This window comes from Emys orbicularis, chromosome 9, assembly GCF_028017835.1.
Source record: "Emys orbicularis isolate rEmyOrb1 chromosome 9, rEmyOrb1.hap1, whole genome shotgun sequence".
Taxonomy (NCBI): Eukaryota; Metazoa; Chordata; order Testudines; family Emydidae; genus Emys; species Emys orbicularis.
The window spans coordinates 104,818,884-104,845,623 of NC_088691.1; the positions used below are offsets into that span (position 1 = coordinate 104,818,884).

Below are 26,740 nucleotides of genomic sequence, written 5' to 3' on the forward strand. Positions count from 1 at the left end.
GCCAAGCACTCTAGACAGTGCTGTGAGTCGAGAGGCAGTGAGCTCGGGGAAATGATTAGCTGTGCTGCAGTCTCTTAGCCATCTGTGGGAAGGGGTGTTTTTCACATTTAGGAGATTGCCTGGCATTGGTGAATGGAGCCCCTCAGCTCTGCTCACAGATGTCAAGGGGGATTGCAGGCACTCGGTACCTCTCAGGATCTGACCCTTTAGGTTTACTCTTCCTAGATCCGTGCCGTGTCCTCTGAGGTTTCACTGAGTTTCTGGTCCTAAAGGATCCAGAATGTTAGAGAGAGAGAGACACTTCCCCCGCCCCCGTTGTAGCCTGTTGGGCAGCAGTTTTGCATGGGATTCACTTGAGACTGCAAATCCCTGCTTAGATCAGGTTTGCCCAAGACCAAACCATGATCCATGCTTGGAGCCGGGTGAGCTCACCTGCATTTGAGGGCTCCAAAAGGAAAGTTTCACACCCACTCAGTTGTGAATTCAAATGTTGCTAGTGCAGGAGAACTGGAAAGTGAAGGTGACCAGACACGCAAGTGCATCGTATCAAGCTAGTCTCACTGCCTGAGCTGAGTGAAATGCAGAGAGATGCAAACCTCAGTAACAATGGAAAATCGATGAGAGGTTTAAAATTCTTTCTTAGTGATTTAGGTTCTGTCCTTCGTCTCCTTCTCTTCTCCCTCTACACCAGATCTCTGGATAACCTCATCTGCAAACACAAATTCAACTACCATCTCTGTGCTGATAACTTGCAGATCTACCTGTCTACTGCAGACTTGTCTCCTTCAGTCCAAACTGAAATCTCAGCCTGTCTCTCTGACTTCCTTTTGGGGATGTCTAGCTGCCAGCTCAAGTTGAACGTGCCTAAAACCGAGCCCCAATCTCTGTGCCCCTTTGCCAAACCCTTTCTGCTGCCTCCTTTCTTGATCCCTGTGGCCAGCACCACCACCCCACTCGTCACTCAGCCCAGAACCACAATGTCCTCTTCAACTCTGATCTCACTCTAGGTCCTCGCATCCACACTCTGTCCAAATCACACAGAAAGAATCAGCACCAATGTCTCTAAGATGTGACCTTTTCTAGCCATCTGTTCAGCTAAAAGTCTTGTCCAGGCGCTCGTCATCTTGCACCTCCGCTACTGCAACATCCTTCTCTCTGGCCTTGACAAATGCAGTCTAGTCCCGCTCGCATCCATTCAGAATGCTGCTGCTGCTGCAAAGATCGTTCTCCTAACCTGCAAATCTCACCCTGTCAGCCCTCCACTGGCTCCCCATTCTCTACGGCAGCAAACAAGCCACTTGTCGCTTTCAAGGCCCTGCCCTGCCTATCCTCTCTCTTTTGCAGTCGATGCTCTCCTATGATCACCCTGTGCTGCCCGACTCTACTGACCAGCTGTTACATTTTCAAACGCCTTCATGCTTTCTTCCTTGCAGCCCCTCCTGCTTGGGAGGAGCCCCCCCCCAAACATCCACAAAGCAGCTTCCTCCTCCTCCCTCAAAACTCTCCTTCGCCATGATGCCTGCAAAAACACTTGACGATGATTGGACCATTGGTGTGCTGGGGACCACTGCCTCTCATGCCAACCAATGCTGTCCCTTGTTTCCTGGTACTCTCCGGCTGTCTGTCTTGTGTCTTGCACTTAGTCCCTGGCCCAAAAAGCCGACATCCTGTATCTTTGTTCTGTGTTTGTACAGCACCTTGCATGATAGGAGTCCCAGGTGGTACAGTAGTACAAAGAATAAATAATAATGCTGGGCTTGGAGTCCATTGTACCTTTCTTCTCCTCTGGCTCTGCAGTCTGGCTGATGTCCAAAGTGTGTAACCTCTTCCTCCTTCTGCCTTCCAGAGAACGGCAGGACTGCGAGATCGCTCAGGAAATTCAGGTGAAATTGGTGATTGAAGCAGAACAACGGCGCAGACAAGAGGAGAAAGACGAGGTAACCCTTCAAGATGCGGGGGAAGCGGGGCTGTTTTTATTAAAGCAGTGCAGGCATATTCCAGCCATTGGCCAAACCAATGCTGAAGAGTGTGTTTGCCCGGTGGGGGTTGGATTATGCCCAGCTCCGTGTGGATGTGCAGGAGGGGAGAGGCTGTGCAAGGGGAATTCATGCAGCCCCTTATGCCCCCGTGCAAGAATGGGGTATAATCAGTCCTTGTGCTCAAGGTGTGCAAGAGTCGGGTCAGTCGCCTTGCACTCTAGGATGTGCTGTGCCTGCCTGATGCATAATCCCTTAAGGAGCGCCTGCTGGGGTGGTGTCCACACACAGTTTCCAGTGCAGCCAATGGATGAGAAAACACAGTCTGGCCATAAGGGTCCATGTTCTCCAAGAGGTTTGGACTGAAATCGTTTTGCTGAGCCCAACTTCCAGGCTATATATCCGGGGAAGCCACGGAGCGAGGGAAAAGTTGCCTTGCCAACCGGGGAGCAGTGCCGTTATTTATTAAAAGGATTCTCTGAGGCACAGCTTCTCCTCTGCAGAGTAACAGATGTGCGGTCTCTCTTCTAACTCGGGGAAATAGGAATTAAGACTCTAAAGAAAGGCCAAGTGATAGCTAGCGGCTTTTGCTTTTTGGGGGGGTTGTAACCTAGCAGAGGGCATTGACCACTGCATGGTTTCTAGGAGAACTTCAGAGATCAGAATTTCTCCCTTTAATTAGACTGTCAGCTTGCTGGGAATCTGATTTTTGTCGCCTTATTGGACTCCAAAGCATCATCTCTGCTCAGGACACTAAACAGGTGACCAACAGTTGACCAGACACGCACTGAAAAGCTAAGAGGGTGTGAACGTGCCCTCAGGAAATAAGCAAGTGATAATAACAAACCAAAGGGATTGTGCAGTAAACTTGCCTAGCGGGACAATGGGTGGAGCACTGCAGAGCCTTCCCTTCGCTTTGCCAGGGCAGTGTATTCTGCTCTCTCTGAGACCACATCCTTCCTCGCGGCTTTACAAATAGAACTGAGCTAAAAGCAGCAGGTGCCTCCTGGGCCACAGTCGGGGCAGCAGTTAACAATCTGATGAAATGATCGTAAGTGGAATAATAATACTGGCCTCCTTTGTACAGCATATTGAAATCTTATGGATGAAAAGTGCCCAGTAAGAGCGAGGTGGTGGTGGTATTATTGTCGTCTTATTCTAGTCTGTCGTTTTCCCTCCACCCCTCTCCCTGGCACATGGGAGGTACCTGAACATCGGTGAAATTAACGAAACACTGGATTAGCCTGTACGTATGGCTGTCGACCGCTCCTATCCTTGAACCTGGGGTTCTTGCCTTTTTTCCGGGTAAAGGGACGGAGAGAGACCCGAGCCCTATTTAGATGTTCTGGATAAGCAGTGCCCTTGCATGTATTTATATTGGTGTATTGATGGTACTCGTCCCTGTAGTATGGATTGGGCGGAGTTCAGAATTCCACACGCTGGATTCTGGCTCCACCGGAATCCCATTGGGGTCACAGGTGCTTCTCAGCAGGAGTCAGGGTTGCAGAATTGAGTCCTCTGTGATTGGACTGCATAACCCCGTGTGCAAAGCAAGAACAGACACAGACCACGTAGTGGAGTTCTTTAGCCTGTGCAGATTTGGGTCCCGATCCTGAAAGCTGACCTACATGGGTAGAACCCCAGTGACGTTTAGGAACAGGATTATATGATGGTGCTGCCCGTATTATCAGGGGACTGGACTCAGTGACCCAGGAGACCCCTTAATATCCTGTGTCCTATGTCCCTAATAAAAGGGGTCCATTCCTGGAGACCAGCTTGCAGGATGGGGCTTTAGTTAGTAGTTCTGTTGCAGCCTGTGCTGTGCCTTTGTGGATAAAGTCACTGGAGCCGTGCCAGACTGTTTATGCTCGTACTATACTCAGTCAACAATCCACCCTTGTGTACATCTGGTAACTCCTGTCCCGCTGATAGCGTCCTATGACTGTGCAGATTGCAGTGGCTCTGTGCTAAGGGCATGGCCGCTGTCTGTCGCACAGGGTTTTGCAATGAAGCACTTGGCCTACCTGGTCAAAAATCCTCTTTCTAAGAACCAGCTTATATGGATTTACAAGTCCAGGACTGTCCCAGCCCGATAGGTAGTACGCTTAAGTTGATCTATTTATAGACTTGCTGTACTCAATAGAGGAGGGGTGGTTGTTAACTCAACCAGGCAAAAGGATGTTTTTGTAAATGCCACTTGGTGCCTCCACCTGCCCTACAATGCAGATTACTGTAAAGGGCTGATTTAAACCCTGAAATAATGGAAATCCCAAGTGTGAATTTAAATCCCAGCAGTACGTCCTTCAATGCCACAGCAGAAATAGAAGCGTTTCCGGCGTGTTTACCAGAAGTGTTTATAACCACAATACTTTTGCAGTTTCGTAGCGCCTTTCCTGCTAGCACTTCCAAATCCTCACAGCACCTTTGGGAAGAAGCTGTTGTCCTCAGTTTCTTCATCTGCAAAATGGGGACAGAGAGGAGAAAGGATTTGCCGTGGTGTCTCAGTGAGTCAGTAACAGCCAGGTCCTCTGACTCACTGTGTCTGCTTCAGCCACCAATCCATATTGCCTCTCCCTGACTGGCATTTCTAAAATCCTTCAGCTGCTTCATAGCTCCAGTCTAGGGCATGGAGAAAAACCTAGGGAGTTTAGATTAACATAGTGCTAATGTAGCTCCTATGTTCACTTGCACGAGGGAACTTTTATTGCACACCAGCAGGGTCCACAGGCCAATTGGCGCATGATACGCTGGTGTGGACTGAAATTTCCATCCCTCCGGTGTGGACTAACGCACCGTGCAGAGAAACCTGTAGGCTGGCATTCTCTCCTCAGCTCTCCCATCGGGTTTACTCCAGGTGGGGGAGTGTCTCCTAACGAGGGCAGGGTATTTAGAGAAGAGGCCAGGGAGACCGTGGTCTGCGGTGCTGTATCACCGTCTTTGCCCGCTGACATGGACATGGAATGGAGAGAGTAGGACCTTGGTGCTTTTCTCCTGAGAAACCCTTCTTGTCTGCACTGGCTCTGAATCATGGTGTGTCCCGGGTGCCATTGGGTGGCCGTGTTCAAAGCAGATTCACGGGGCCAAAATGGCCGCTCGCTGTCTGCAGCCTTGGCCCAAGTGCCAGGGATGTTGGGACATCTCTCTGCAGTTCCAAAATGGGGGATGTTGAATCCCACCATAAGGACTGCCTGCCTGGCCATGTTCATTCTCAGCCTTTCTGGATTCCAGGGGGACCTCGTGACGTATTCCTCATGTTATTTTTCTGTAGCTTTCTCTATCTCTAGGCATGGTTTAGCTGGCGACAGCTGAATTTGTTCCCTCTGCTTTTGTATCAGCCTTGGCGCACCACGTCCTGGCCTTTAATGTGCAGTGCCCCAAGACAGCGTCTTCTCCCACCAGTCCTGCTACCAGAATCTAGTGTTGAGTTCCTCTTTCCTCTCCCAGCCCTGATCCCTCTGCCGCAATCAGGCTGCCCTGGGAGTTGCAGAACATGGGGGTCCCCCAAAGAACAGGCCCCCAAGCAGCCGGTTGCTTCACAGACACTACAGTCTCGCCCTCCCAATAATCATCATGAAGGAAAACTGATGAGGAAAGTGGCAGACCCGTCCGCTGAGCTGCATCGACAGCGCTTGCTGCAACACCTCTGCACCAGGCACTGTTCCTTTCTTATAAAGATCCCTTTCCCGTTTCTTTCCCGCCAGCCCTTGGCCGTTACATTGATGCATTTCTGTGCTTGGCGTACAGCAGTCCCTGTATTTAACACCCAGTTTGAAGCAAGTTCATACCTGCCTCTGGAAACCCCGGCGCTAATAAACAACTCGCATTTGGCAGTGACGCAACCCAGAACTATGCTAGTGGGAGGAAAAGCAGTGAGATAAGAGGAAGGTGCTTTGCACTGCCGCGTGGGTGGGTATGAGAAAGGGTTTTATTTTTAATAGCCTCGCTGTGGATCCTGAAAGCCTGGAGCTTGAAAATTCAGTCTCGCCTTCCTTGCTTTGGGCATTCTGGCTTTCAGGGCTGGACAATGCAGGTGATCGCCTTCAAACATCAGAACGGGCACCTCGCACCTTCCGCATACAATCATAGAAACGTAGGACTGGAAGGAACCTCAGTAGCTGATGTAGTCCAGTCCCCTGCACTGAGGCAGGACTAAATATGATCTAAACCATCCCTGACAGGAGTTTGTCCAACCTGTTCTTAAAAACCTCCAGTGAGGGAGGTGCCATGGTCATAACCAAAGTGATGGGGGCATGACAAATGGCTATAAAATGATGAAGGCTGTAGGGATGGAAATACTCCCGCTTCTATTCCCAAACCCCTCTCCTCCCCCCCCCCAAAAAAGAAAAGAAGAGAAAGAAAAAAAAAAAAAACCCAACTAGCTACCAAAGCAGAGCTTTGACCCTGAAAACGGGAGAAGGGTCAGACAGGGATTTTGGTATCGCTCTTGATATTTTTTTGTTTGGTGGAAGGCACTCAGATACTATGGCGATGGGTGGAAGTATATACAACCCAAAGTAGATCGAGAAAGTGAATCGGGTGCTCCTAATGAGCCATTCTTATAATATAAAATAAAGGGGATTCAGTGAAATGGAAAGGCACCAAATTTAAACCCAATACAAGAAATAGTAGTTTACACGATTAATAATTTACCTGTGGAACTCACTGCCACAAGAAGATACTGAGCCAAGAGCTTAGTGTAGGATTCAAAAAAGGATCGTTCATTCAGATAGTTATTGAGAAGATCTCCAGACACATTTGATATGAGGGTTTAAAAAAAGGTGTTTTGATTGGATGTGTAAACCCTCCCGCTTCAAGGCATAAGGCAACCAGTAACTAACAGGTTAGGAAGAAACTTCCCCTCTGGGCTGGTTACTCCACGATTGACTGTTTCAGAGTTTCTTGCACCTACCCCTAAAGCATCAGGCAGTGGCCAGTATGGCAGTTCCAATCCTCCTATAGCCATTTCGAGCTCTGCTTCCATTGGGTGTTTGAGGAGCAGTTGCAAGATCTGTATGTGGCTAAGGCTGGAGAGCTGCTGATTTGAATGTGAGGAGGTGGAACTACCTTTTACAGATGGGAAAAGTGAGACACCAGTGACTTGTCTGCCTCTACCAAGGGAGTTTGCATCAGAGCTGGGAATAGGACTCGAGAACTCCTGGCTGCCAGCCCGGTGCTCAGACCTACAATAGTCAAAGCTCTCTGAGCCAATGGCTCATCAGGCTGACAGGTGAAGGCACATCAGTTTCACAGCTGACTATCCGCAAGGGAGCGACATGGTCCCCATGGAGCCCTAACCCCATGGAGCCGGTGCCCATTTTGTAATTGGAGGTGGCCTTTCAGTGTCAGAACGAGCGAGACTCGAGCCCACGGCCTCCGGGATTGTAGCCGAACACCTTAACCACTCTGCCAGTGCACCTACAACTGGCCTTGTGTAAAATCTATACTTACTGCCGGCAGTAGCTAAAATTAACCCATTCAGATATTCACAACTACAGCGGGGAGTAGAACACCATAGCAAAGTCGATGCTGATTCACTCCTTGGTGCTCCTTGCATGCTTATTTGTGCACTGGGGGGTTGATGGGGAAGAGGGTGTCCTGCAGGATCCCTCGTCCCCAAAGCAAAGGACAGGAGGACGGAGCCATGTAGTCCCCTCATTCATTCCCTCTGGTAAGAGAGAGCTGTGGGGTGTACCAGCCAGCATGTGGGTCAGGTTGTTGCTTGATCTCCCTGTGCCTTCGTCTTCCCTTGTGTAAACTGAGGGTAATGAACGAAATCCCTGGAATGTTGCGAGGGTGAATTCACAGTCTGTGATGCTCATTGGGATCTTTAGCTGGGGGCCTTCAGAAATGCGAAGGATTGTTACTTACAGCATTCTGTTCATCCTAATAGCAGGAGAGGCGTCCACAGCTGTTGAAGGTACGACTTATTGTCTCCTTGGTGATAATAAGTGAAGGAGAGAGAGAATTCCCAGTGCTCTCGGGAAATGTCCTGACTCTGTCTCTCCTCCACCTCTAGGACATTGCCCGCATCCTACAGCAGAAGGAACTGCAGGAAGAAAAGAAAAGTAAAAAGCACTACCCAGAACCCCAGGGACACACCGCTCATGAGGACAGTTACTACCCAGAGAACGGAGGTAACCTTTCCTCTCTAGCGCAAGGATCACACGCTAGTACCGGTGATCCTGAGCTAGACAGTTTGACCTCCTGCTGGGAGAGCTGGGATTTTGGTTTAAATTCATTTCTTCTGCTCTGCTTAACGACCCAGTGACATCTATTGGGGTTTTGTTATTGACTTATTGGGCCCTAGGCTAAAACCAGGAGATTAGATAAAGCTCTTGTTCCCATTTTTATTTTAATCTTCCGTTAAAATGGGTTATAGGGTTGGGACGGTATGTGTGTAAAACCTGCTTGTGGTTAAAGATGATATGTGGCAGATAGTATGTGTCTAATTTATTAACGTGGAGTGTACTAACAAGAAAGCTTAAGGTGATTTAGACACTGCAATTTTAAGGACCGTGTTTCCATTTTTGATTGGTGTCATCTGAAATACCGCAGTGGTGTAAGTGTGTAACGAATAACTGGTCTATGGAGTGGCCTTTCAAACAGAATTCCTATCAGGTATGTATCCAGCATTAGAACCAGTATATTCAACTGGTATGACTTACTGAAAAACAGGAGGGTCTCCAAAGAACATCTTCACCAAGATTATCACTCCGGTCTGTTAATCATGGAAAGAATGTAATCTGCAGGGCTGTTTTTCCTTGGGGACCTGCTTTTATGATCAAACACAACCTCCCTCCAGGTCAGGAGAGAATCAGGGTGTTTAATTATTGAACAGCGTGAAAATTGCTCTATTTGCTGGTGGCGGTTCTTTCTGACGTTCTTCCTCCTGAAAATGTGTGTTGGGAAAGGATTTGCCATTTTTGATTCAGGAATTGCACAGTTGAAGAGCAGACCTCTGATTTATGACCTTAAGATCTGTATCTGATTATTAATTATTTCATCTGCCCTCACAAGTAAAATGTTTAGTTAAAGTTCAGTCAGAAATAAGCTTTAGGATGGCCAGAAAGTTCATACCACAAACTATGTAACAGCAAATAGATGGAAACGTCAGAATGATGAGATCTACCGTACACAAAATATTCTCCCAATGAAAGTGGTGACGGACCTCCTGCTGGAAGCTTTTAGAATTCGACTTGACAAGTCAATGGGAGACATGCTGTAGGGGAATAATCTTGCTCTTGCTGGGGTGAGAGGATTGGCTAGATTTCATAGCAGAAGTTAGAGATGGAAAAGATCTATGATTCTCTGAACCTGTATGCTAAGAAGATATGCAGCACCATGCGTGATGCACCTGGAGAGCAGGATATCCTAAGGGAGGCTGCAAAATGGCATGGTGACATTTCCCTCCCACCAGACTTCTTCCACCTGTCATGATCTACAGTCTAGAAACGTGATCCAACCATGGGAGGGGCAGGGTAGAAGGTCCTTAATCATCCAGTAATAATGGCCTTTTTTCTCCTTGTATTTAGCAACTAGATAGCTAACCGTAGTGGGTTCTCTAGAAGCACTGAGAGCATCTAGCATGTTGCTCTGGCACCTGTGAAGTACCTGAGTGCCAGGTGATAAGGACCCAATGTTATTGGTTTGTATTATCCTCACTTGATGTGGGTCCTATCTGCAAAGTGTTCTGATCTGGATCCAAGCTTCCCCCATATTCAGAGTGGGTGTGGATCTGAGATTCTAGTTCAGAACCATCCCTATTTTTAAAAGGAAAAATAAATACAAAAGAAGAGAGATTCTGTCCTGGAAGCATCTATGCCTTGGAAAATATTGTCCTATTCACCTGTCTCTTAATGTTTGATAAAGTGGCACCAACCCCTAAGAGTGCTTGTTACATCTACTGCAGGGCACCACAGTAACTGCAGGTTGTGTGGAAGCTAACTGTCCTGAGATTCACTGACACCAAATCTCCTGCTCAGGTTGTCTGGCATGGCGGAGTTACCCACACAGAAACAATCCTTTCCCAACCAAGCTTCAGCATTTCATGCCGTCCTTCCCTTTCTTCTCCCTGTCAGAGGTGGCTGGTTGGCTTGTTTTTGCTTTTTTCCTGAGCTGTGCAGACAAGATTAAACTAATCATAGGTGATGCTGGGTTGTAGGCACTAGTTAGTGTTGTGCAGAAACTGACTCCCGGCTTTCCGGCTTTCCTTTCATTTCTAATCACTGTTCAGTAAATCATCCAGATCATTTTTTTTTTTTTTTTAAACCGCTATCCATCATCTGCAGATAACACTCGCCATTTGAAATTGTCCAGGAAAACTCACCATTTAACAGACACTGCCATACTCATCCTTTCAGCTCTTGGTTTTTTGTTTGTTGTTTTTAAAATCAATATATATTGTGTATAGAAGTCACGCAGATTTGCTTTCAAGATTGGTTTGCAGTAGGCTGCATTTCTTATAGCTTTGAAGAGTTTTTTCTAAACAGTATGATTTAAAGAGACCCAGTTGTTTTGATCCCCAAGACTGGCTCCTTGTTTCAAAGGATAGTAAGAGTTTAATTGTGCTTTCCTTAAAACAGAACACAAACGATGTGCAATAGAGCCACCTTAAAATGAGCTTCGCTATCCTATGCAACGTTGTAGCCATGTTGGCTGCAGGATATTAGAGAGACAAGGTGGGTGAAGTGGTATTTTTTTATTGGACCAACTGCTGTTGATGAGAGAGACAAGCTTTTGAGCTTACCCAGAGCTCTGCTCCAGGTCTGGGAAAGGTACTCAGGCTATGTCTACACTGCAAATTACTTTGGTGTAATTTACAATGCTCAAGGGTGTGAATAATCCACCCTAAGCACCGGAGTGGACAGCACTATGTCGACCGTAGAGCTTCTCCTGCCGACATAGGCACTACCTGTCGCGGACGTGGAGTTATTAAGCCAACCGAGCTCTCTCCCGTCAGCATAGAGCAGGGGTTCTCAGGAAAAATTTTGGTGGCCTCAGAGTGCGGCCACCAACTCTTGCTGGTGGCCGCTCTCACGCTTTTTCCTGAAATACTTAATTTAGCTTTAGGAAAACCAAATAAATATGCGCATATACACGTCCAAATCATTGTAGTTTGTTTATTGCTCGTTAGTAAGTCTGTTGTGAAAAGTGTTATTAACAAACATACAGCTGTCACTTTTCACAGCAGACTTAATCAGCCCTGGCAAGCCTGGGCTTTGTATTTACCTGTGAGACACTGGTTACGTCTACACTGGAATAAAAGACTCAGGGCATGGCCGTGACTGGCCCAGGTGTGGTTTGGGCTGTGGGGCTAAAAATTGCTTTGTAGATATTCAGCGCAGGTGGCCGGAGCCCAGGCTTAGGGTCCCAGAGCCAAGCCCGAACATCTACGCAGCAATTTTACCGCCCCACGGCCCAAGCCCTGGAAGCCCAAGTCAGCTGACCCGGGCCAGCCACAGGTATTTCATTGCAGTGTAGACATACCCTCTGAGTACATTTCCCAGACCTGAAGAAGAGCTCAGAGTAGCTTGAAAGCTTGTCTCTCTCACCAACAGAAGTTGGCCCAACAAAAGAGATTACGTCAGCCACCTTGTCTCTCTTAGCTATTATGAAACTGTGTCCACAATGGAGAAGGAAAGTCCCTCGCTGTTTCATTGTGCTGCAATCCTGCTTACAGTCATCTCTGCTTAGTGTGAATTCTTTTTCATGGCTGTGCTCTGAATGCTGCACCGTTCTGCTGCATGGAGCACTTCCCTCTGCCCCGTGACGTTTCTTAGAAATTAAATCGAACAGAAGATTGTGGGCAGGCACACGTCTAACTCCCCCACCATTAAACATTTGTATCTAGTTATCACTGTGAAAGCAAAACCAAAGAGGATTTCCACCCGCTTCGTGGAAAGCTCAGATGAAGCAAATCTGCTAAACGACCAAGGGGAATGTTTTTTTTAAAACTACATTGCTGAGGTCAGGAACCATTTTCTGAACTCAGTGTGTAAGTTTGGTCAAGTACCATCTGGCCTTTAAATTTCCACAGTGCTACTTAGAGTCTAGACTTGAGCTCTCTAATGAGGGAACTAAGGCCCTCAGACCTCCTGCTTTCTGATTCACCAAAGGGAGGGTTGTTAGTCTCGGTTTACTTTTCAAGCAAGGTGCTCGGATACCATGGTAATGGGTGAGCTTATAAAAAGGTAGAATTGGCCTGTCTCCAAGCTGCCTTAATTTCACAGCATGGAGCTTTATTCCTCCCACATGAGAACACATAGTGATGGTCTTCTTTTCCCCCTTTACTGAAATCTTATGGCTAAAACTAGGGCTGGGCAAACAGGTTTTGAAAGACCTGAGACCCGATCTGAGCCTCTCTTCAGAACTGACACTGAAACATTTCTGGAGGCCTGAGTACGTTTCTCCTCTCCCACACCCTTCCAGCCTTCTCCATTAAGCTGCCCTTTGCGAACCTGGTTCTGGTTGGGTCCAGGAGCAATCGGAAGTGAGGAAATACCGTGAAATGGGCTGGTCCCATGCTCTTTGTCAGCCTAGCCGGCAGCGAGAGGCCCCCCCACATCTCTCGAGTTACCCAGCCTTGTTTTTTCAGGCACTCAGGCTTTAGATGAGGATCCAGATGTTTGTGTGCATAGCAAACCAAACCTGCAACACGTCAGTCCCTCGTCCACCACTTACTCCTCCTAGTTTAGCTGCTTAATTAGGTCCCCACTGTGTTGTGTAACTCTCAGCTGCCCACCTGTACCTTAGGCTCCTGTTCTGACCCTGCATGTTTGTGCTGCCCATCTTACCTGTTTCCATGTGGAGCTGCCTTTTCCGCTAATCCCGTGTCACGCTTGTGCCATCGCCTGCTGCGTGAGCTCGCCCCTCTTGGCTGGCATTAACTTGTGTGTCACTAACCTGCTTCATTGTTTGTCCCATCCCTCGTCGCTCAGACCACCTGAGGGGTAGCTCCAGGGAGCAGGTTTCTGAGTACTCGAGGCCCCGCAGAGCCCGGAGTGGTGACAGGCACGCGCGTGAGCGGAGAGAACCCCAAAGAGCCTCCCTGGCTCTTTCTGATAATGCTACTGAACGCGAGTACCCCGCCGCCAAGGAGTCTCAGAGCTCTCCTCTGCTGAGCAAGACCAGGGACGGCAACCAACGCAGCAGGGAGCGGCGGAAACCAGCCAGCCGGGAGAGGCCTCGGAGACCTCCCAGCCTTGACCTGGACAGAACAGCTGACTATGAGCCCTGGGACCGCAGCAGCAGCTTGGAAAGGAAGCCACTGAGCCGTGAGAAATCCAGGAGACCTCCCAGCCTTGATCTGGACAGACCAGTTGAATGCAAGGCCTGGGATCACAGCAGCAGCTGGGAGCGGCAGGAAAGGAAACCAACTAGCCAGGAGAGGCCTCTGAGACCTCCCAGCCTTGATCTGGGCACAGAGATGGGATGTGCCACCTGGGAGCAAAAAGAAAGAAGGCCATTGAGCCAGGAAAGGCCTCGGAGGCCTCCTGCTCTTCAACTGGACCTGGAGACTGACCAGGCAGCCTGGGGCCACAGCAAAAGCCAGCAGCAGAGAGACAGGAAGCCACTGAGCAAGGAGAGAGCGAGGCGACCTCCCAGTCTTGATCTGGAGGCAGCTCAGGACCACAGCAGCAGCTGGTTATCAAACCCAGAAAACCACAGGTCCCACCGCCAAGACCGCATGTCCCCCAGGGGGTCTTGTGAAGTGAGGCTCCGTGATGCAGAGGAATTGCACAGGCAAGATCACAGGAGGGGTGAGGAGAGCGATTATAAAAGAGCAGGACACGGGCCAAGAACGTCTCCCTCCCCCCATGCTGAGAACTGGGAAAAGGACAGAGACCGCCATCGAGACCCAGGTAACCGAGAAAGGGGGTTGGGCGAAGGATGCGGGGTGTGAGCCTGATTTGTCAGGTTGTCCTGGTTCTTCTCAAGGTCCCTGTAAAAGGGTTTGCGCCGGGGCTCGACCCTTCAGGACAGGAGGGGAGCCACACCGACTCCCTACTGCACGAATTAAATAGTCCGTTAGCTCAGGACTCAGCCCCTCTGGTCCAGGGGACTGAGGAAACCACAGTCAAGAACCCAGGCCCTCTGGAACAGGGGCTGGGCAGGCAGGTAGTCACTAAGCTCAGGCCCTTGGATGCAGGGCTGAGCACAAACAGTCAATCTAGCTCAGGCCCTCGGTAGCAGGGGCTGAGCACAAGCAGTCAATAAGCTCTGGCCCTTGGAGGCAGGGCGGAGCACAGATAGTCAATTTAGCTCAGGCCCTCTGGAGCAGGGGCTGAGCACAAGCAGTCAATAAGCTCAGGCCCTTTTCAGCAGGGGCTGAGCACACACAGTCTATAAGCTCTGGCCCTTGGAGGCAGGGCGGAGCACAGATAGTCAATTTAGCTCAGATCCTCTGGAGCAGGGGCTGAGCACAAGCAATCAATAAGCTCAGGCCCTCTGTAGCAGGGGCTGAGCACCCACAGTCTATAAGCTCTGGCCCTTGGAGGCAGGGCGGAGCACAAATAGTCAATTTAGCTCAGATCCTCTGGAGCAGGGGCTGAGCACAAGCAATCAATAAGCTCAGGCCCCCTGTAGCAGGGGCTGAGCACCCACAGTCTATAAGCTCTGGCCCTTGGAGGCAGGGCGGAGCACAAATAGTCAATTTAGCTCAGATCCTCTGGAGCAGGGGCTGAGCACAAGCAATCAATAAGCTCAGGCCCTCTGTAGCAGGGGCTGAGCAGACCAGTAGTTCCTTAGCTCTGGCCCTGGGTCAGGGCGGAGCACCAATAGTTAATTTAGCTCAGGCCCTCTGCAGCAGGGGCTGAGCACAAGCAGTCAATAAGCTCAGGCCTCTGTAGCAGGGGCTGAGCACACAGGCAGTTTAGGAGCTCTGGCCCTGGATCAGGGCGGAGCACAAGCAGGCAATTAGCCTAGGCAGGTAAGGGGCTCAGGTTCCTACCTGCGTTGGGTGAGGGGGAAGCCTGCCACCCGTGTGTAGGGGTGGCAGGGGGGGACACAGGCCCACCCACTCCACTGTGTCCCAGCCCGGGGCCCTAGCAGCGATTAGTGTCGCTGCCGGTCAGTGGGGTATCCTGACCGAAACACACTGCCATGGGCTCATAGGCCTCTGTAGCCTGACTGGGGTCGGCTACCCCCGGGCTACTTCCATTTTCCCCCTCAGGGCCTACCTCGTCTGTGGCATCGGCTGCGGTCCAGTCCATCAGTGGGGACTCCTCTCGGCCGGGGCTTGGCGGCAGGTCTGGTAGCTCTGTAGGGAAATCCGGCCACTGATCCTCGGGCGGTTCCTCCGGATAACAACAGGGCGGGAAGGATTCTGGCGGGGCCTCCCCTTCAGGGTTGCTGTGGGGGAGTTCCACGGGCGCCTCCCAGCGACGGGAGCGGACGGGCTCCGGCGGCTCCTCTTCGTAATGGGCTCGGGGCAGCTCCGGCCAGCTAGGGCCTCCACCTCGGGCTTCCGAGGTATCCTGGCGGGGAGCTCCCGACCGCACGTCTGCTCCCTGCGGTGGCCGGCGCCTGACTGAGCTCTGGCTGCTGGCCTTTATACTTCCTGTCCCGCCCCTTGACTTCCGGGGGGCGGGGACAGGTGGCGGTGGCTCCGCCCACTTGGGTGTTTGCGCCGGGGCTCCCTCTTCAGGACAGGAGGGGAGCCACACCGACTCACTACAGTCCCTGTCTAGAATATCTGTCTGGGCCCCATCTGTCTAGACGGCCAGTTTGTTTCCTAGGCTTGTGTTAGAAATGCCATTGGAAAGTTCCCGGGTCTCCACTGCTCCAGTGTGATAAAGATAGTTCTGCGTCGACTCTTTGGACACGACGGTGAGCGGAGCTGCCCAAGTACCTAGAGAGACAGAAAATGGTCTTGGCTCTTGTTCTCTGTACCAGGACGGCTCCCTTTCTTAATAAGACCCTCCTTATTCATATTCGGATTCTTTCTGGTCTATGCTAGTGGGCAGGTGAAACGGAATTGCTATGAACTCTACTCCCGCTGTCTGGTGGAAACAGCCTTTTACTAATAACAATAATTACCGGCTCCGCAGTCTCTTGGCACCAAAACAAAACCAGTGGAGGCCGGGGGTGCAAACTCTAAGCTGAATGAGCCAGATTCTGCCCTCCGCCACGCTCTTGCCACCCCGTTCCGTTCACTGGGGTTGTAAACGAGGGCAGACTCTGGCCCCCAGCGTGAGGGGTGCGCTCTCTTTGGGGACAGCTTTTCAAAAGCACTCAGCACCTAGCAGTTCCCACCGTCCTCGGTGGCTGCTGGCCACCTCCCTTAGGAGCTCTTGTTTTTGGAAGTCCAGCTGTGTGTTTAGATCCCTAAATGGGAGCCACAGGGTACGGAGCTGTTGTGCAAGCTCTTAGCTTTTTGCCAAAGAGAGAGAATTTCTGTTTGTTTGTTTTTCTAGAGAAGTGTTTCCTGGTTCATTTTGTGGTGTGCTGCTGTACATGCATGTAGAGCACACGGATTAAGTGCACTTTAAAAATCCAAATATGCCATTAGAATTTAAACACCTACTCTAACGCCTCTTATACCAGCCAAGCGACGATGCTCTCATTGCTAAAGAAAAAAGCCAAGAGTTTGGAGACTTGGGGTCTAGCTTCAGCTCTGCCCCAGACTTAGTAGGAGCTTGCACTAGTCACCTAACTAATCTGCACTACAGCTCCGTACGGTGGAGATGATCCAACGTATCCACCTTGCAGGGTGTTGTGAGTCTTGTGTTCTTTTAGAAGCTCCTGCAGAAGTTTGTTTTTTGGAAATGCAAGTTATTAATAAGGTGTGTGTATCAATAAGGGTCACAGTCATTCCTCTGGGAGACCATGGCATAGCATCCCACTGGATGTATAGTGACTGCACAATGATTAAAATAGCCAAGCTATACAAGTAGCAGCTCATCTCCTCTTCCTGTGGGCCTTAATTATAGCTGGCGCTTTGTGCCGGATGTTCCTACTTCATGTGGGCAGGAGTAATATGGAAATTACTACTGTCTTTCTATATTCGCTCTGTTTAGCTTAACAAAGAGAAGGTTAAGGGGCAACTTGGTAACAGTCTGTAAGTACCTACATAGGGAACAAATATTTGATAATGGGCTCTTCACTCCAGCAGAGACAGGGATGACGTAATCCAATGGCTAGAAGTTAAAGCTAGACAAATTCAGACTGGAAATAAGGTGTAAATTTTTAACAGTCAGAGTAATTAACAGCTGAACTACTTAGCAAGGGTTGTGGCAGATTCTCCATCACTGACCATTTCTAAATCAAGATTGGGTGTTTTTTCTAAAAGCTCTGCTCTACGAATTATTGTGGGGCAGGTCTCTGACCTGTGTTATCGAGGAGGTCAGACTAGATGATCACAGTGGTCCCTTCTGGCCTTGGAAGCAATGAAATAAACGTTCCTCTTTGTATTCTGAGGGGGGAAAAGACTGGCTAAGCCCTGGTCTGCCTTAAAATTTAGATTGGTCGAGCAACATTGTTCAGGGGTGTGTACAATTCACACCCCTGAGTGCTGTAACTACGCTGACCTAACTCCTGGTGTAGATGTGGCTGGGTTAATGGAAAAATCCTTCCATTGACCCAGCTACTGTCACTTGAAGAGGTGGATTACCTACGTGGAAGGAAAATCCCTTCCGTCCATGTAGGAAGAGTCTGCGCTACGGCGGTAGGTAGAGATTATTCAATTTGGAGCAGACTGTAATTGCTGAATTGAGGGTAGAGAGGGATGATCTCAGATGCAGAGAGAGGCACTCGCTGAATGATCCTGAGATCAGAGTATTGTAGCCCAGCGTCTGAAGATGCAAGCAAGATAGGGCTCTCATTGATTAAGTGCAGCATCCTTGTATCTGGTCCAACAGGGATGAGGAGAACCCCTGAGCTTCCTCCCACTCTCTCTCCAACACCTGGTGCAAAGGGAGTCTGGACTGGCTCTAAAAATGTCCCATTGTGGAAACCATCTAAAATAGGGGTGGTTTGACCCCACTTTCTGCCCAGAACAAGAACTGAACCTTGTATGAGATTCAGAAGTCTTTGTTTAATTATTTTCTCTCCAAAAGAAGGGCTGTCCTTGCTGAATTTGTGAACCAGTCGGGACAGTAATGGCCAGAAATCCCACGAGAGCCTGTCCCAGGCTGCTTTTGCAGAGCCCAGCATTTCAGACAGGCTTTTCCTGCATCGCTGTCTCCAGTAATGGATCTCTGGACCTTCTGAGCAGAGCCCGTTTGGGCCTCTGGGAAAGTAGCCTATTGCAGGTGTGGGGGTGGGGGTGGTCCCATTCAGAGCTGCGTGGGAGCTGAGGGATTTGATTTCTCTCCTGGTTTTGCAGGATTGAAGTCGAGGGGGACAAAAGAAGCTGTTTATGCCAAACCCCGAGTGGCCCGTAGGGACCTGGAGCTATATGATGCAGAGATCGCTAGGAAACTGCAAGAGGAAGAGCTTCTGGTGAGCAGAGATGGCAACAATTAACTAACGAGAGACTGGAGAATTAACCCCTTGGCCAGTGTCCGCTGCTGTTGGGAGCTAACTGGCAGCTGTCATGTAAGGGGCCAGATTTTTAAAGGTATTTAGGCGCGATGGGAGTTAGGTGTTGAAATACCTTTAAAAACCTGTCCCTAAATGCTTTGGGTCCTATTCCATTCACTGGAACAGTGACCTCGCGCAGTTTTCAGTAAATGCAACTGGATTTTGTATCGTTTCTTTCACGCACACCCAGTCTTTCCCAGAGCCCTGGGCAGAGTCTGGGAATGACCGAGGCAGACACATCTTAGGTGGCACAGGCGGGGCAGAGAGCCAAGGGGTGATCAGCAACAGGGCAGAGGAGGTAGACAGATGCAAGAGGGGAGCATGGGAAGATGGCAGGTGCAGAGGAGGAGTCTCTCTCGCTGATGCTGGGAAAAGCTATGCAGGAGACTGGGATTGGACGGGGCGGGGAGCAGGATGAGTTGTGACTGGGGGCGGGCGGGGGGAGGACTAGAGCAAAACCTCTGGAGGGTTTTAAAAACCAAGCTGGTCACTTTAACCTGGCTCGCGAGACAAACGCGGAGAGGGTTGACGTGCTTGGGGAGCAGAGAGCGGTGTGATTCTAGGCAGGCCCCGAGCAGCGTGTTTTTGCTATTGTTCGATTTGACTCGAGGCGTCTCAGGTTCTGCTTTTCTTTTTCTAGGCCAACCAGGTTGATAAGAGGGCAGCGCAAGTAGCCCAGGATGAGGTGAGCCCCTGTCCCTCTAAGAGTTTAATCATTTGAACCAAACGGCTGAGAATGGTGGTTAGAATCATAGAATATCAGGGTTGGAAGGGACCTCAGGAGGTATCTAGTCCAACCCCCTGCTCAAAGCAGGACCAATTCCCAACTAAATCATCCCAGCCAGGGCTTTGTCAAGCCGGGCCTTAAAAACCTCCAAGGAAGGAGATTCCACCGCCTCCCTAGGTAACGCATTCCAGTGCTTCACCACCCTCCTAGTGAAATAATGTTTCCTAATATCCAACCTAGACCTCCTCCACTGCTACTTGAGACCATTGTTCCTTGTTCTGTCATCTGCCACCACTGAGAACAGCCGAGCTCCATCCTCTTTGGAGCCCCCCTTCAGGTAGTTGAAAGCAGCTATCAAATCCCCCCTCATTCTTCTCTTCTGGAGACTAAACAATCCCAGTTCCTTCAGCCTCTCCTCATAAGTCATGTGCTCCAGACCCCTAATCATTTTTGTTGCCCTCCGCTGGACTCTTTCCAATATTTCCACATCCTTCTTGTAGTGTGGGGCCCAAAACTGGACACAGTACTCCAGATGAGGCCTCACCAATGTCGAATAAAGGGGAATGATCACGTTCCTCGATCTGCTGGCAATGCCCCTACTTATACAGCCCAAAATGCCGTTAGCCTTCTTGGCAACAAGAGCACACTGTTGACTCATATCTAGTTTCTTGTCCACTGTGACCCCTAGGTCCTTTTCTGCAGAACTGCTACCTAGCCATTCGGTCACTAGTCTGTAGCAGTGCATAGGATTCTTCCGTCCTAAGTGCAGGACTCTGCACTTGTCCTTGTTGAACCTCATCAGGTTTTTTCTGGCCCAGTCCTCTAATTTTGTCTAGGTCCCTCTGTATCTGATCCTTACCCTCCAGCATATCTACCACGCCTCCCAGTTTAGTGTCATCTGCAAACTTGCTGAGAGTGCAGTCCACACCATCCTCCAGATCATTAATAAAGATATTAAACAAAACCGGCCCCAGGACCGACCCTTGGGGCACTCCACTGGAAACCAGCTGCCAACTAGACATGGAGCCATTGATCATTACCCGTTGAGCCCAATGATCTAGCCAGCTTTCTATCCACCTTACAGTCCATTCATCCAGCCCATACTTCTTTAACTTGGCAGCAAGAATACTGTGGGAGACCGTATCAAAAGCTTTGCTAAAGTCAAGGAATAACACATCCACTGCTTTCCCCTCATCCACAGAGCCAGTTATCTCCTCATAGAAGGCAATCAGGTTAGTCAGGCACGACTTCCCCCTGGTGAATCCATGCTGACTGTTCCTGATCACTTTCCTCTCCTCTAAGTGTTTCATAATTGATTCCTTGAGGACCTGCTCCATGATTTTTCCAGGGACTGAGGTGAGGCTGACTGGCCTGTAGTTCCCCGGATCCTCCTTCTTCCCTTTTTTCAAGATGGGCACTACATTAGCCTTTTTCCAGTCATCCGGGACCTCCCCCGATCGCCATGAGTTTTCAAAGATGATGGCCAATGGCTCTGCAATCACATCCGCCAACTCCTTTAGCACCCTCGGATGCAGCGCATCCGGCCCCATGGACTTGTGCTCATCCAGTTTTTCTAAATAGTCCATGGTTCAGGAGAAATGTCTGTCTGCCTCAGGTCCCCCCTCTGGCACTGCCCCCTGTCCCTCCATCCTTGCAGGGCTCTGTCTGCTTGTCACCTCTTCTTACTCTCTTGAGACTTCGGGGCAGTAAATTGCATTTCCTGATTGCAGCCCAGCCTTTTCCTCCATTGCCAGCTCCTGATGCTGGCCACATACGAGTGACTCTAGTAGCCCTGAGGGGGATTGTCAGAGAAACCCCACCTTTGGGGGGGGGGGGGGGGGAGAAACAAAGGTCAGAAAGGGGGTGTCCCGATCCAGACTGGCCTGCCACCAAATCAGAAACCAACAGCGATGGGCGATGCATGCAGTGTATAATCTGCCCCATCACCGCAGTGTCGCCTCTTTTCTGGCAAGGGCTTCGGGTGAAGTCCTAGCCCCCCGCGAAGTCAAGGGAACCTTTGCCATTGACATCAGTGGAGTTGGGATTTCACCCTTCACTTAACTTTGCCGACGCTTCGCACCTTGGCGTGCCCATGAAGCCAACGGAATCGAAGAGCAGGTTTGGCCGTTTCGTCCAGCTTCCCGCTCAATCTGGCGATGGTGAGGTCAGCTAGTAAGATGTACAGTGAATTCGAAACCCAGGGGCGTTGCAGCTATCTCATTCTGCAGCCAGCCAGATGGGGGATCAAAGCGCCCGTGATGGCAAGTGGGCAAAAAGCACCATCCCTAGCTCCTCTGAGAACAGCGGTAATTGTAAAACACAGTGGGAAAGCATTCAATTCGCTTGAAATCAAAATAAAGCCAGAGCTCTCTTACATGGGTCTTGTATTTTTTCTGTTAGGAGATAGCTCGCCTGTTGATGGCGGAGGAAAAGAAGGCTTATAAGAAAACGAAGGACCGAGAGAAGTCCTCTCTTGAAAAGAAAAGGCAGGACCAAGACTGGAAGGTACGCTTGGCCTCAGAACACCCCTACAAAGCGAGTGGTTTTGTGCCCATTTTCCAGAGGGGGTAGCTGAGGCATAGGTGAAGTGGGGTAGATAGAGGTGGTGTCAGTCCAGATTGCAAGATGCCATCATTTGGAGGGTTAAAACAGGAGAGGAGCTCGAGTGGAAAATGTTAAAGGGGTTGATCCTGAAAGGTGCCGAGCACCATGACCCGCTGCACCTGTTTAAGCCCTCTCACGTTGTGGGTTCTCAGCATCTCATCTTGGCCCCAAGCCCCTGAAGAAATTCTGCAGCTTGTGTCTGAAACCCTGCAGATTTCCTCTGGCGTGTACAGCGGCAACAAGGCACTGCTGTAATGCTCACCGTCTTTGGGTGGTAGCCGTTAAGGATGATGGGGCTCTGTTTCATTGATCAGATGGACTGAAGAGCGAAGAGCCAGAGTGAAGTGAGGGCAGGGACCTGTTATACCAGAGTTGACTGATGTGTGGAGCACAATATGATTCGAAACGTGCTGTCTGCGTGGCCGTGAATTAGTCCGTCCTCTCCTGCGGTTAACCTCCTGGAAGCTGGCAGTAGAGTGGAGTTATGTGGCCTTGTGCTCTGCCGATTGCACGCCAGCTGGATCAGATTTGTGACTCAGTCTTGGGTGGGGAGATGCGGTAGCAGTGCCAGGCATGCAGTGGCGCAGCCCTTTAAGAACAAGCAGCTTAGGGTAGGTCTACGCTTCAGCGCCTGAGCTGTAACGTCTACACGGCTGCTTTTAGCGCAAGCCCGAGTCTAGACCTGGGCTCTGAGACTTGCTGCTGCGGGTCTGAAAGTGCAGCTTAGGTGTTCACTTTGTGCGTTTCGGAAGAGGCCATTTCAATGAACAAGAAGGGGAACTGCAGTTAGACTAGGCAGGAGAGGAATTAGAACTGTGGTGAATTTCCAAGCTAGCTGGCAGAAACTGATCTTCTGCTGAAGTCCGAGGGAAGTTCCCCCTTTGGTGCAAGTATTGGACAATTAGGTGTGTGCTGTGGCAGAGGTTCCCCCACTATCTGTGAACCACCAGTGGTTCGTGGAGAAGTAACTAGTCACATGGTGCTGGCTTCTCTTTATTTCCAGCTGCCAAATTGCCTTCAAAGACAGCGGAAGAGTCATTAAGTACTTTTCCTAGTGTTTCTCCACCTACGCATTTGCTGTAGTTGCCCCAGGGATGGGTAATATGACTCACGTGGGGGGGAAGCGGCCGTGAGACTGTCGCTGTATGAAAATGTGGCCTGCACTTTGAAAAGTCACAGGCATTTGACACCTCCTCCCGCAACAGTCAGTGCTGGCCACTGCCAGGTACAGGAGATAGATTAGACGCACCATAGACCTGTTCCATTTTTGGCCATTCTGAGGGAAGAACAACTGCATCTCCGTTCTAAAGAAACCGTCGCATAACCAGGGGATTGACGCCTCTTTTGAAGTAACTCTGCAAAGGGTGGGCTGGGAGATGATAGGAAATAGTGTAGCTCCAGGTTCTGTAGAGACTAAAAATGGCATAGCGTGAGTCTTAGGTGCGTTTACCTCTGCCCATGTCTGCCACTGAGCTAGGTCAGCCAGTCAGCTGTCTGGCCAGATTTTCAAAGTTAGGCTTGCACTGTTGCAGACACTCGTTTGCATATGCCTGACCCAATGTGCCTGTGCAAATGACATGTATTTGCACATGCAAACTGTCAGCTAGATCTCTGGCCCACTGTGCACAATGGATCTGTGTGTGTCATCCTCTGGCTTAATGCATATAGTTGTGTCCCCTGCTAGTAACAGGCCCCAACAACATAACAACCTGCCTTGTATTTACAGCAAAAGGAGCTTGGCTCTAGAAGCCGGTGGTTCTGGTTTGGGAGTTCCCAGGTTTGCTCCCTGCTGAATGGGTGTATGTGGTCACGGCTTCTTTCATGCAGTCACAGGTGGCTACTTTGGACAATCTGGCCCATGTTTTGTAAGGAAAGTATATGGCTCCCCAGTGACCTGCCGCCTTCTCTTCTCCCCCTCAGCGTGACACAAGCGAATCCGCGCATCCAAGGTCAAGAGAAAGGCTTGAACCTCAGAGACCCAAGAGTGACAAACCGGCACGGTGAGCTGCAGGCCCAGTCTGTAAAACTGGGCAAATCCGCCGAGGAAACAATCAAAGGGTTGAATCTCAGGGAGCAAATACTGGGAAATGACAGGAGGCGGGGGAGTGCAGGGGCTTGAACACTGAACAGGGATGGAAGGTGCAGGGCCCTGTGAGGTGCTCCTTGAGGTTTGGTGTTGGCTTATATGGGTCCATGGCATTTAGCCACTGAAGAGTCCCCATCTTACAGTGGCAAAGATAGCTGAGCTTGGGCTGCGGCACTTGATAAGTGGCCAGGCGGCTCTGAGTGGGTTAAATGTCTCCAGGAGTTTGGGCGGCTGCTTTTGAATGTCTGAAATCAAATGGACACCACGATTGTCTCTATGCAGCGTTAATAAACGGAGACACGTGCACTGCCCCTCTCTCTCTCTCTCTCTGACTCACAGACACACTGAAGTCAGACAACTGCCTGAGTACAGACAATCCATTGCAACTGGGTGAATCTTACTGATTCATCACATTGCGCTTGAGTGGTTGGGGGCCCATATTACAACCTTCCCATGCACTGATACAGTGCTGCAAGGCGGGGTCAAACGCTAATGTTGAGCTTGGTGGCTTTAAGCCCTGTTACTGGGACGAGACTAATAAAGACTTTTTTTTTTTAATGAATAAAAGGTAGAGCTGGTCGGGGGGGGAGGAATCAATACAAATATTAGAATTTCAGACCTGTTCTCACTTTGCAAAGTTCAAAATGTACCTATTTTCACTGCAGAATTTATCACGGTATGTTTTTATCTAATTTCCCAATTGAAATGTTTCGCTTACTGAAAACACATTGAAACCATTATCCAATGAAAATTTTCAGTTAAATAAATGCGACATATTTGGAGAACATTGAGAAATGTTTGTGAGAAGAGGCCTATTTTTAGATGGCACAATTTTTCATTCAATAAATTCTGACCACATCTATTAAAAGGAGACTATTTAAAAGCCTTAAAGGCTGGAAATAATGCATAACTTAACAATTGGAGTAATTAACCATTGGAAACAACTTACCAAGGGTTGTGGTGGATTCTCCATCACTGGCAATTTTTAAATCAGGACTGGATGCTTTTCTAAAAGCTCTGCTCAGGAATTATTGTGGAGCAGGTCTCTGGCCTGGGCTATGCAGAAGGTCAGACTGGATGATCACAATGGTCCTTTCTGGCCTTGGAATCTGTGAATGAAATCTGTGAATAAAAGTTCAGCCCAGGAGATCAAACAGCACAGACGCCTTTGCTGCCAACATGCAGGATGTGCTCCAGGGTATTATTTTGGGTGCTTCATTGTTGCTGTAATTTTTTTCCTGACTTTGTTTCCTTTCTGTTCTTGGCAGGCCGCCGCCGCCTCCAGTCACAGAACTGGACGACTTCGATCACAGTCGTGGTTTTACAAGCCAGCCTAGCTCCGTGCGTCAGTTTTCTAAACCTGAGTCTTCTCCAAAAGGTAAGAAGAGCGGCCCATAACTGCTTCAGCACTGCGTTCACATCGGTGACTCAGTTCAAATAATCAGCCTGAAAAACATTACTTTCTGGTGGCTGCTGTGTGTGGATAGATAGAGAGAATATCACATCACACCCTACAGACACGATCCTGCTCCATAAACCGTCTGTTCTCAAGTCCCTGCCCCAAAGAGCTTACATCTAAGAGCTAAATTATGCCTCTTGAGAACACACAAACCCTCCTGTTCTTGTTCTTTATTAACAGTTTCATTTTCATGCGTGACTAACTCAAGGCGCAGGATGAGAGGGAATGGTGTGAAGGCAGCAAAGCAATGGGCTTCAGCTGACTCATCCTGCTACACAGAGCAATCCTACACATTAGGAAACCTTCAAAGAGCTGTCTGGCTGGTGGATGACCGGGCTGAGGCTTTTCTGTAGAGCGCTAGACTTGCCGCGCGCATCGGCCTGTCTGTGGTTTTTCCATAGCCCTCGTCACTAGAGCATCTAAGCACGGTGCTTTCTGAAATCGCTTGAGGCTGGGGTCCCTTCATTGTCCAGCTTCCATAGCTGGAGAGGAAGGGGTGGGGCTAGCTTATGTCAAAGGGAGGGGAGATGTTGGGGGCACTTCATATAGGTTACTAGATGCTGAATCAGTGCCTAGTGCCGTTCTCGCTGGTGGGCCATTCACAGACTGAGAGCAATTGAAGGGTTTGCCTTTTCCGGGGACCTATCCAGGTGTTTCCTGAACCTTTTACTGACCCTAATAGTCCACCTTCCCCACTTCTGAATTTTTGAATGCACCAACACTCAGACAGTTAAACCAGCCTCAGGGCGGCTAAGAACTAGAAGAAAGCTTTAGATCCAGTCATCCTCGCTGTGCTATATGCCAGTGGTTCTCAAATGTTTCTATTGATGACCCTTTTCATACAGCAAGCCTCTGAGTGTGACCTCCCCTTACAAATTAAAAACACATTTTTTTCATATTTAACACTATTATAAATGCTGGAGGTGAAGCGGGGCTTGGGGGTGGAGCCTGACAGCTCGCAAACGTCACGTTATAACCTTGTGACCCCCTGAGGGGTCATGACCCCCCAGTTTGAGAACCCCTGCTCTGTGCTAACTGATTTTTCCCTTTTGTTTTATAGGTTTCCATTACAAGCAGTAAAAAGCTAGACTTTGCATTGATACTGACTCTCTTCTGTAGCAAACGTTACTGGAATTCCCAGGAGAGCTTCTCATTTCCTTTACCCAACTCGAGTTCCATCCTCAGGACTTCTTCCTTTTTAAATGTCATGTCAATAAGTGTATGTTCATTCTGGTTTCCCGGTTGTTTGTGATCACTTTAGTAGCGCAGTAAAATCTAGCCACTGTGTAGCTGGCCAGCTGTACCCAACTAGATGATCTGACAACACCTTTCCAGCCCTCTGAATCCCTTTTTAGCTACAGCTGCGT

The 26,740-nt window shown here is 49.5% G+C and overlaps 1 protein-coding gene across 1 annotated transcript in view; it reads left to right on the top strand.

The window, feature by feature from the left end:
- The window catches only part of CCDC50 (coiled-coil domain containing 50), a 52,322-nt gene extending 25,869 nt beyond the window's left edge, over positions 1–26,453 (top strand). The window contains exons 4-12 of the mRNA XM_065411444.1: positions 1,847–1,937; positions 7,993–8,110; positions 12,914–13,837; positions 18,301–18,416; positions 19,138–19,182; positions 21,625–21,729; positions 23,749–23,828; positions 25,183–25,292; positions 26,434–26,453. Of these exons, the coding sequence (XP_065267516.1) occupies positions 1,847–1,937; positions 7,993–8,110; positions 12,914–13,837; positions 18,301–18,416; positions 19,138–19,182; positions 21,625–21,729; positions 23,749–23,828; positions 25,183–25,292; positions 26,434–26,453 (1,609 nt within the window). The remainder of the gene's footprint in view (positions 1–1,846; positions 1,938–7,992; positions 8,111–12,913; positions 13,838–18,300; positions 18,417–19,137; positions 19,183–21,624; positions 21,730–23,748; positions 23,829–25,182; positions 25,293–26,433) is intronic.
- The last annotated feature ends 287 nt before the right edge of the window (positions 26,454–26,740 follow it).